Below are 10,590 nucleotides of genomic sequence, written 5' to 3'. Positions count from 1 at the left end.
CCTTTCACGTAATGGAAGGCCACAATAAGGCCATCCAGGAGCCTTCTCCAGAAAAATCCCAATTCTCTCAGGGTTTCCTCACAAGGGAGGTGCTCCACCCCTCTAATCAACCTGGTGGCCTCCTCTGGCCTTGATCCAGCAGTTCCATGTCCTTCCTACGCTGGGGACCCCAGAACGGGATGCAGCATTCCAGGTGGGGTCTCCCCACAGCGGAGAGGTGGCCTCTCCTGCAAGGGAGGAATGACTGGGGCTTTTGGCACGCATATGACTGTTAACGATTGCTACTTTTTTTCACATTTTAAATACCCGTGATAAATTTAAATTTKKATTTAAATTTTAAATTTAAATTTTRAAGGCACAACCCTGCACACGTYATTCCAAACCCGCGGTAAGGCACCGGGGGCGCCTGAGGCTGCGGGAGCCCGGCTARCGCCGTGAGGGGCGGGGTGCCGAGGGCGGAGGAAGTCGGCGCTCGGCCGGAAACCGGGATGCGGGGGGCGGGCAGGGGGCGTCGCCGGGTCCCCGCCGGGCGCTGCGGCTCTGCCTGCCGCGCCCATGGCCCAGCGGGCACACAGGGGGCAGGGGCAGGACGGGGAGGAGGGAGCGGAGGAGGAGGAGGCGGCGAGGGGTAGCCAGGCGCGGGCCAGGAGCCATGCGGAGCCTGCGGCGAGTGGCGGCAGGACCCAGGAGCGGCATGAGAGGAAGCGGAAGAGGCAGGAGGCGCAGCAGCTCCAGAAGATCCAGCACCTGGAGTCTTTGTAAGGAGCGGAGGAGGGGAGGCTGCCCGCGGCTCCCGCCCCGCTCTGCCCTGRGCGCACCGCGCCGGCGTTTGGGGCTCGTTTCCAGTGCAGGATTTGGGKTTTTTTGGGGGGGTGGTGTTTATTCTTCCCCAGTCCCCTTAAGGGTGAGACGGCACATAGCTTCGGGGCCAGTAGTAAAGCTGCTTGGTGACTTACGAAAGGCTTTTTGGGGTTCTCCCAGGTTTCTTCCAAGTCTGAGAGATACAGCATAGAAGCAGAGGTTGTTCTACTAGAATGGACTTTAAAAAAAAAATAATTGGGATAAAAAGGTTTGAGATCTGCCTGATRACTCCATTAGTAGCCTGTGGTACTGTAAAAGCTTTATGCTATTTCACTGAAAAATAATTATTATTTTAATGGARCAAAAAGATCAGAAGATTCATAAGAATACCTTTTTTTTCCTTTCTCACGTGGAAGTGAAAATCTGTTTGTTATTAAATACACCAAAAAGTACTCCAAAGTTATTTTTATAAGGATGGGATGAACATACTTTAAGCACCTTTTCCCTKCTGTTCTTACTACATTAAAATCATTGTGCCTAGCATTCCTATAGGTATGTAGCGATGTGTGTGTGTGTGCACAGCTAAGCCAATGAAATACTGTATATGCCATCAAACTTATGCCCTAAAACGATGTACAGCCTGTACAGCTGTTTTGTGTCCTGCTGACTTAATTTGGATAATGTCCAGAAAGTCTTGTTAAAAAGAGTCTTCCATAAAAGCAGAGGATTTTAGGACTCTGGGCTTGCACAGTGCTGATCTTTATRTACCATTGAAAAACAAAACCAAAAGAAATCTCTGTCGTCTTCTAAGATCATTCTATCTTTTTGCTAAGGCAGCAGTTTACAGAAAACAGTGTATCTGTTTAAATGCAGATGAGATTTTGGGTGGGGAAACCCCAAAATTGAACAAATTCATTTATACAGGTCTTCATCTTTGTAGGTGATGTGTATTCTTTATTTCCAGGATCATTTAGCATATGCAGTTTCATAGTTGCTGCGTGCTCCATGTTGCACCTGTTTCCTASTTGGGTTTTAATAAATGTTATATCTACTGTTAACCCCAAAGGGATGCTGCAGAAAATATAGTATCTTGTTTAGTTGGGGTCTGTCTTTAGGTTTAATACACAGAAGATGATGAAATTATTATATAYTAGTTTGGGCTGGCAAATTAGATACAAGGAACAGCGTGACTTGACATTTTCAGCTGACTATGATTCAGCAGTGCTGGAGTAAAGAAGTTTGGTTCAGTGACAGCTTGGGAAGGGGTGCTACAGAAAAAGAGGAGAGGATTATGCATTTATGGTGTGTGAGGCTAAATCGTATATAACACGTTCACAGGAAGTAGCTGTGCTCCTACAAAAATATGAATCCAAAGGATGTTTGCAGGAGACGTGATGATATGACAAATGCTGTCTCTAAGTCAGTTTGCATCCAGCTATCTGTGTTCAGTTGTAGTTGTTAGCTATTAGTTATAGGGTAAAATTTAAGGAAAAATGTGAGCTGAAGGTTTTAACCCTGTACCACTGGAAAACTGTATTTTCTCAATGTATTTTTCTGTGCTAAGCTGCAGAGTAACAATATTTCTTTTGCTTTTCAGCTATGAGAAACCTCCCCCTGGGCTAATTAAGGTTGGTAAATACCAGTAAGTTTTTAGGATTGTGAGGGATTTTCACAAAACCTCTTCTTTGGTGTTTAAGTGCCTGTGTTACCTATATAAATTACAGAGAAAAGTAAGTGCTCCCCAGGAAAACCCAGAGAATCATTACAAGCTGACCTCTTTGAGCTGGTGATCCAGAGTGAAATGCCCAGAATCAGACAGAAGGAGACCAAGTCTTTCATCATCTTTTAGCATGCTTTGTACAATATTTAATTGCGTGGATAGAGGAGAGCCATTTATGGAAAGCRGATTTTCAGTTTGAATGACATCTTTTCAAGATTCTTTTCCATTGCTTAGGCTGAAATATTTCATCATGATCATTACTTTTGCCAAGTTTATATATCTAAGCCACAAGATAATCATTTTAACCTAAAAAGTACCATTCTGTGTTGTAAAAGCTTTCTTGTAATTGTTATGTTTTACTAGCAGGTAGAGGATAAAAAAGTCTCTGCTCTGTGTTTTCATTTATATGATTTATTTTAATAAATTACTAAAATAGATGGGAATGAATGAAATTCCTTTGCAGTAAAGTTCTGACTGCAAAATTCATGGAGGAGGGAAAAAGAAAAGGTCAAGTATTTTAGATCTTTTGTGTGTTACAAGGAAAAAGAGTTACRGGGGAAATATGTTTCCTATTAAGTGAAGGTCTGCATACTTGAGGTATTAGTTCTTGCAAAGTTAAAAAAGGAAGTTATTTTATTTTATTTTCCCTATCTTTCTTTTTTTTTGGTAGGAGAATGAAACAAAACCAGAAGACTGCATACCTGATGTACCAGGCAATGAGAGTGCACGAGAATTCCTGGCACATGCCCCTACAAAAGGCCTTTGGATGCCTTTGGGGAAAGAAGTCAAAGTAATGCAGTGTAAGGCTGAAAATATTCCAGGTGTCATTGGACCATCATATATCCATCCATTTACTCTGGGGGAGGGCAGAATGTGGGGTGGACAGATGATGAAGTCCAGGTAAATTGGCATCATATTGATCTAAAAGCAACCAATATCTTGAAGGCTGTAATACCCTTGTACTTTATGGAAATTACATTTGTCAGCATACTACTTGTATCTCTCAGTTTCTTTCAATAGATTGAAAATACTTTGCAGAAATGTGGTTTTGGCTTTTTATACTTCTGATCTGTCTCAGAGGTGCAATTCACAGCTGCTTCTTTTTTTAAAGGTTGGAGATGTAAACGTTATGGACACAGAACAGGAGATAAGGAATGCCCATTCTTTATTAAAGGCAATCAGAAATTGGAACAATTTAGAGTTGTGAGTACCAATATTGTACTATTATTTCTTGTGTTTTTTAGTGCTCATARTGCATAATCTTGCAAGTGAAGAGAAACCTGATAGATGATGCTTTATTAAGGACTTTTCCTCTGTCTCTAGTATAATATAGATGCCGAAAACCTCCTAATAAAGAAAAAGCTACAGATGTGGTTGGATGTTTGACTACTTTGCAGAAAATCTRCTCTTCAAGAGGAAAATTAGTAATTTTTACATACAAATTGGAAATCTTCAAGAACCTGTTTCAACCATTGTATTTATTTTTTTGTGATTAAAATGTCAACAWAACAAAAAATGTTTAGTCAAGCTTGAGCTGCCCACATTACAGCTGCTTCAAGCCTTCTCTCGCTGTGAACAACCACATCATGAATGCTGTTGTCTAGGTCTGTAATCCAGTCATTGTCTACAAGTCTGATCTCTTGCTACATGAAGCTACAGCTCAGYTCTGCAGATTCTTCTTGTGTGATCTCTTTAACTATTTCTGTTGTTCTGCATCATTAACCTATATTTTAAGCTATCATTACTTCCTGTCTTATGTCCTCATATCTATCCTTGAAGAATTTAATTTTGGATCAGTCTGTTCAGATTCTGCACTCATACTGATTATATGCAACTGCAAAGAATATTTTTTAACCCTTTCCCATGAGCAGAGTGCCTCTATTCTTCATTTTCCTTCAGGCTTCTTTATTGCATCAAACTCTTGTTGTATGTCCAAGGCCCTTCATGGTGCTTTCATTTGCTGCTGAAGTTTTAATTCCCACCTCTGGGCATCACCTGCTGTCTCTTCTCTCTATTGGGCTTTTTCCTTAATCTTTCAGCAGAAATTATCATCCCACCTTTTTTCTGCATTCTTGCGTGGCATGAACTCATCTTAAATGTCTGCAAAGTTTATTTGCYGTCTTCCTTCACAGCTATCTTTTGCTGCAATGCCCATTTAATTTAAAACTATCTSATTTAAGAACCTGTAGTGCATAGCATGATAGGACAACTCCAACCTCATTATTTGTTTGTCTTAGATTCCTTACTCCTGTTTTCCTGTTTGTTCATATCCAGATTTTTTAATATACTTTAAGGGTACAGCTCATTATTTTGAAGTTGAGTATTCCATCTATGTCCTACTATTCCCACAGATTATGTATGGGATTCTTGTAGTTAGCTGTCRTGGGAGAGAGAGGGAGGTATTATACCTAAGGAGAGTCCCCTACATTGGAGATATAGCTAGATAAGCTTTCCCTSAAGCAAATACACCAGTTCAGATGAATAGTGCTAAGTCTGAGAGTGAATTAAGAGCTTGCTAAGCATATTCCATCTTTTGATAAAAGCATCTTGCATTTGGTTGCCTTGGCTTATTTTTTAAGTAAATAAAACCATTGGAGATAACACTGTATTTCCTGTTTTTTTACTTTAAAGGCACATGAAGATCCAATGTACGATATAATAAGGGAAAACAAACGTCATGAAAAAGAAAAGAGGTAAGTGTGTCTGTAATAAAGTGCATTTTCAATTTAGTTTTTATTTTGGTAACGTGGTACTAATGTATAGGTAACATTTTTTAAGCTTACTTTTAGCTCAAAAGATCTTTTTAATGACAGTTCATTTATGGTGACATACCAATGCATTTTTGCTTTCTAGTCACTCTTCAGTACTTCCTAGCTCTTTAATTCTTWAGCTTCTGTTTTCTCCAAAACAAAGTTTAAAGAGGAGTTGTATTCATTTATGCCAGAATATTCGGGTACTCAGCTGAAATTTTGGTTTAGGCGTGAAAAAATAGTTCATTTTTTTTCTTTCACTGACTTCACTGAGATGTTTTAAAAAATATTTAAGTCAGAATGCTTTCAGTAGAAGTGAAGGGGTGGATTTAGAAAGCTAGTTCTAGGCACCTGATGTTGCTACTTTTGTGAGGTCATTATTCACTATATAAAGTGGCAGTTTTTAATGTTTTCTTGCTTGAACTGCCTCAGTGGGATCAACGAACAAGCTATAGGTGGCCCATAGAGCAGCACTCTTGCAGAGGAATCCTTGAAGAGTATACAGAAGACAACAATAACATAAGCAAATACTTTGTCTCCCTAATGTGCCGGTAATTCTTGAAAGTACAAAAGAAGAGTGTCTTTCAACCCAGTGCATCCAGAGCAGAGCCCACTGTCAGCTTCACTGATGTCACCTCTATCAGTAGAAATGAGTGTCATTGTATAATCTCAATATGCCTCTGTATGGATTAGCATAGAACTTCTTATCACCAGGTGAGCTGGTGATAGCTGTTGCCTTGTTATTGCACACATAAATAAACCAATAAGCTAGTCTGCCTCTCCTATCCAATGGGATGGAAAGTCCCTAAAAGCAGAAYGTCTTCTTGTCTCAAAGGAGGTTACTTCTATCAGTTTGCGATATTATCTGTAACAAGAGTGTAATTAGGCAAAAGAGGAAGTGTTCCCCTGCCCTTTGCATGCAGCTTCCATTCCTCAASCCAGGAGGGAAAGATGAAAGCTAGAATAAATTACTATTTAGGTAGAGGAGAGCTAGAAAGGATTTTCATTCACATTTTTTGAATTCAGGATACAGCAACTGAAGCAGCTCCTGGAGGACTCTACCTCAGAATCTGATAGCAGTGATGACAGTGATGAGGATGATGAAGGTGGCAGTAGCTCCACTTCCTCAGAACATAAACACAAGAAGAAAAAGAGAAAAAAGGAAAAGAAAAAGAAAGAAAAGAAGAAGAAGAAAAAGAGGAAGCATAAGTCATCCAAATCTAATGAAAAGTCAGAATCTGACTGACAGCAGTCACCTGCTGCATGCTCATTGACCTCTACTACAGCAAACTGCGAGGGAAGATCCAAAGAATGAGGAGGAAAACACCAGAAAGGGCTTTATTAAACTTGAAACATACATGTGTATGAACACAGCATCCCACACGGGCATCCTCTTCTGCCCCTCTGCAGTCAGAAAGAAGAAAGCTGCATTAAACCATATCTTTGTGCTGTAAAACCCACACTGAGGGTCATCAGTCTCAGTCAAATGGGGCCTCTGCAGTGCTGCCTGTGACCAGCGGCAAAAAGAGGCGACCACCGAAGGATCACCGACAAACCTGCARCATTGGCAGACTGTCTGTTGGAGTGTCTTTACTCCATGAAGTTATTTTATTATATACAAAGCCTTGTTGTAACAGGACTGCAGTTTGCGCCATGCAGAGCACTGAGAGCTCACTTAGTGCTTAAAATGAACAGATTGTACTGTATTTTCTTTTTTCTGCATCCATGCTGAAGTTCTGTGTACTTATCCTAATATTGGCAGCTAGGGAAATAAAGAGTACTGCTGCAGGGGAAAAAAGGTAATCGAGGGGATTTACTTTAAGACAAAATTGCAGCATCGACAAGACTTGATGTTTTTTGTTTGTGTGTGTGTAACAAAACCTCARTATCACCACCATTATTACACAGTACTGAAACATACAAAGTGAAATAGCTACAGTGTCTAAACCATAGGAGCGGGAGCCAAGTATAAGGATGTTAGATATTCAGCTTAACTGGGAAGAGGTAATGGGTTTAGTTATAAAAAGGGAGGTTTCATGGAAGAAATTTAAAAGACTAATTAATGYATATTCTTCAGTAGCCATTGTTTTGATACAAGTTGAGGGAGATGTTTCCTTTTGAAAAGGCTTGGAAGTAATAAATTCCAACTTTATTTATATTTATGAGAATTAYTTGATGAGGTAACTTTTTTTTAATTGTCCCAAAAGAATATAAATGTGTAAGGTTCTCAAAATAGTTTTCAACTGTATGGATAAAACCACAGAGCAATAGCAAAGAATTTGTAAGCAGGAAGAAGAGAAAGCTTTGTGTACTGTGTAGATCTTAGGTACTGACCACACAGATCTTATGTACTGACTACACTTTTAAATAATCCTACACACTCAACTAGGACAGTGGAGATAACTATAAACAGCATTACAGTAAGCAACTCTCTTTGAATCCTTAAGGTACATTGGTACAGAGCTGTGACTTGAGGAACTAGATGATGGAGATTGGTGCTGTGCAAAAGGAAAGAGAAAACTATTTTCTTTGAAAGGACTTCTGTAGAACTTAGGCTCTGTAGTTATACTAATACTGAAAAAATAATCCTACACGATAAAGCTCTRATGAATTATAGTGAATATTGAGAGTGAAATCAAGGAACCATAGACTTAAATATATCTGAAATGTTTTTTCTGCAGAGAGCTTTGGAGAAGAAGGGAAAGCATAAATTAAAATGTTTTTCTCCCTTCCACATGTCTTAAGAGTGATTTAGTAAAAATAACCTCCCAATTCCTTGCCAGTCATTCACAATATGTTCTGAGKAAAAACAAGATTAAGTAGGCCTTGCCTAAAAAAAATCTTTTTTATCATATTCCCAGAGCTTGAAGGCAGAGTTGTATTTTAGCTTGTATTTAGCAAATCTCCCTGTGATGGGATTTACTGGTGACTCGTGGTAGTCACCGGAACTTCCCTAAGYATCATCACATTCTAAGGCCCTTGCTCATTCACCAGGAAAAGATTTAACAGCTGGAATAGCCTGGAGAGATTTATAATGGACTGGTTCTCTTGACCAGTCTGGACAGGGCTTTGGGCAACCTGGTCTAGTAGGAGGTGGCCCTGTATGTGACAGGAGGTTGAAACTAGATGATCTTTACAGTCCCTTTGAACCTAAACTGTTCTAGGATTCTTGTATTGCTACTCTTAGTGCTGAGATTCATGCATTGATAATTGAACAGATGCTGGAAGCCTGATACTCATCTGATGCATTCCAAGAGAATTCTTACTCAGGCTTGTCTAAAGCAGAGCTAGCTAAAGATCTCTACAGTTAGTTCAGCTTTTGTCATTTAAGATTGTCCTGAAGCTTAGTTTAATAAAAACAAGTTCAGTTATTCCTTTGTAATCCCCTCCCTTGTTAATGGAACTTTCTTCATATCTACCAGAGTCTATTATTAGAACAATTAAGAAAAATGCCTCAGGACACCATTGACTTGTATGATTTCTAATTTAAAAGTTTGAGATRCTAAGTCACTCTTCTATGCCTGACTAAAGGTCTGTTTGTATTAGTATCATTCCAGTCATGGTTAATAGAAGATTCCTACACAGCAGAGCAGTGCAAACTCACTGGCCTTATTTCTGTTACTTCACTGAAATGGTCTTTCAGCTTCTACTGCTGAGAGTATCTCTAGTAGAAGTACTTTAAATCATAGGTTAGATTTCAGTACTTAGTAGCTTTAGATACATATTTTCTTTTCTRTCCACTCACTTCTTGTAAACCTTGCTGTTTTCTTCAGTAATTAACTCTTCTTCACTATTACAAATCCATGGCAATTGGCTTACACACTCTGTATGCTAGTTTAATTTCACACACCTTTAATCTTGCACTAGAAGGTATATAAACAACTGAATCCTGTTTGTTCTGCCTATATAATTTCCAGTTTTATAAGTCTGTGTCATATCCCATACACGTAGGTCTTTACTGCAGCTCATGAAAGTAGCATGTAAAAATTTAACAGTTTCAATAGACTAAGATTTATAGTGGTGATTTTAACAGCCAGGGCTAGAGTGCTAAGAAGCATGATTCATGTAATCATTTGGCATTTTAAACAGTGCCAAAGCTGTCATTTAAGATAAGTCTTTTAAAAATACGTAGAATAAATACCAGCATCCCTTTATATTAATGAAAAAMACTTCTATGTAGAAGTAAACCCTAAAAGCAGGATAGAAAGTTGTAGTCTTGAAAGACTGACTAGCCTTATTTTTTAAATCTTAACCATTTAATGTTTCTGTTCAAGAAACATGTTTTTCCRGCCTTCTTCATAGACATGTATATTTCCATCTGACAGTTCTGTTGAAGCCCAAGTAGTAATAGCTATATAATTATATAGTCCCTTGAAATTAAATGTGTGAAATGCAGCTAAAACAAACCTCAAAAGCAATACAGCTTCCCAGGTCTTTTATCTTAATACTCTTGAACATTTTTGTCAGAAAGATATTTCAGGAAAAATACTGATATTTGTCTTATTTATTTGGCCATGAAATTAGCTGCAGTTTATAGCCTTTTCAGTGAGACAGCCAGTGGCAGTGAGTCGGGGAAGCTGAGGACTAAAAAAAGAATGAATTTGTTCTTCTTTGGCATGCCGTCAGTTAGCATGCCACAAGCATTACAGGCTTTTGGGGTTTGGTTTCTTTTTTTGCCATTGGCTCTGATCTTCCTTTGTTTGATTTTAATAGAAAGACCTGTAGTTAATATTTTCCAATATAAGGCAGAACATCCGGCATTGTAAAAGGGAAAAATTTTCATGCCATCCAGGTGCTACTGCACTGAAAATTAAAATACAGAGTTAATACCTGGCAAGACAACATAACCCACAGCTCCACATCAGCGATTATGCCACACCCACTTTGCAACAGAGGTTTCAGTTAGCTACAAATAATAGTTTAGAAATCTTGAGCCAGAGACAGTAAGTCTGTCCAAACAATGCTCTCAGTATGGCAATCTCAGAGGCCTCTAAAGTTKGTTACTGGTGTGCCAAGCAGCAAATAGATTCTTCAGCTGTCTTTCAGGAGATGCTGCAGGAAGCAGCAGGAAAACTTCCAAGGCAATGCAGTACTTCGACAGTTACAAGTTCGCAGTACTGCCAGCACTGCAGTGAGTCACTGGGCAGTCAGTCTGGCTGCACTGGTAACAAAAGCTCASGTGTATGTGCATCTGCAAAAAGAAGTATCACTGTGCCTAGTTACCTGGCTGAATAAAAAGAGCCTAGGCTTGAATTGACAGCCTTTTAAGTGCAGTTTGTACTTCACAACCTTTGTGAAGCATGGTCATTTTACCCACTG

The 10,590-nt window shown here is 39.3% G+C and overlaps 1 protein-coding gene across 1 annotated transcript; it reads left to right on the top strand.

Annotated features, from left to right (window-relative positions):
* The first annotated feature begins 522 nt into the window (after positions 1-522).
* RP9 (RP9 pre-mRNA splicing factor) lies at positions 523-10,321 on the top strand. The gene is made up of 6 exons (XM_057367711.1): positions 523-758; positions 2,399-2,429; positions 3,192-3,321; positions 3,633-3,724; positions 5,153-5,214; positions 6,298-10,321. The coding sequence occupies exons 1-6, from the start codon at positions 556-558 to the stop codon at positions 6,515-6,517; spliced, it is 738 nt and encodes a 245-aa protein (XP_057223694.1). The 5' UTR covers positions 523-555; the 3' UTR covers positions 6,518-10,321.
* Positions 10,322-10,590: the final 269 nt, after the last annotated feature.

Source organism: Malurus melanocephalus, unplaced genomic scaffold (assembly GCF_030028575.1).
Source record: "Malurus melanocephalus ecotype Western Australia unplaced genomic scaffold, MMel_1.1 scaffold_83, whole genome shotgun sequence".
In the NCBI taxonomy this organism is placed as follows: domain Eukaryota; kingdom Metazoa; phylum Chordata; class Aves; order Passeriformes; family Maluridae; genus Malurus; species Malurus melanocephalus.
This window is presented reverse-complemented; position numbering and strand designations above follow the sequence as displayed.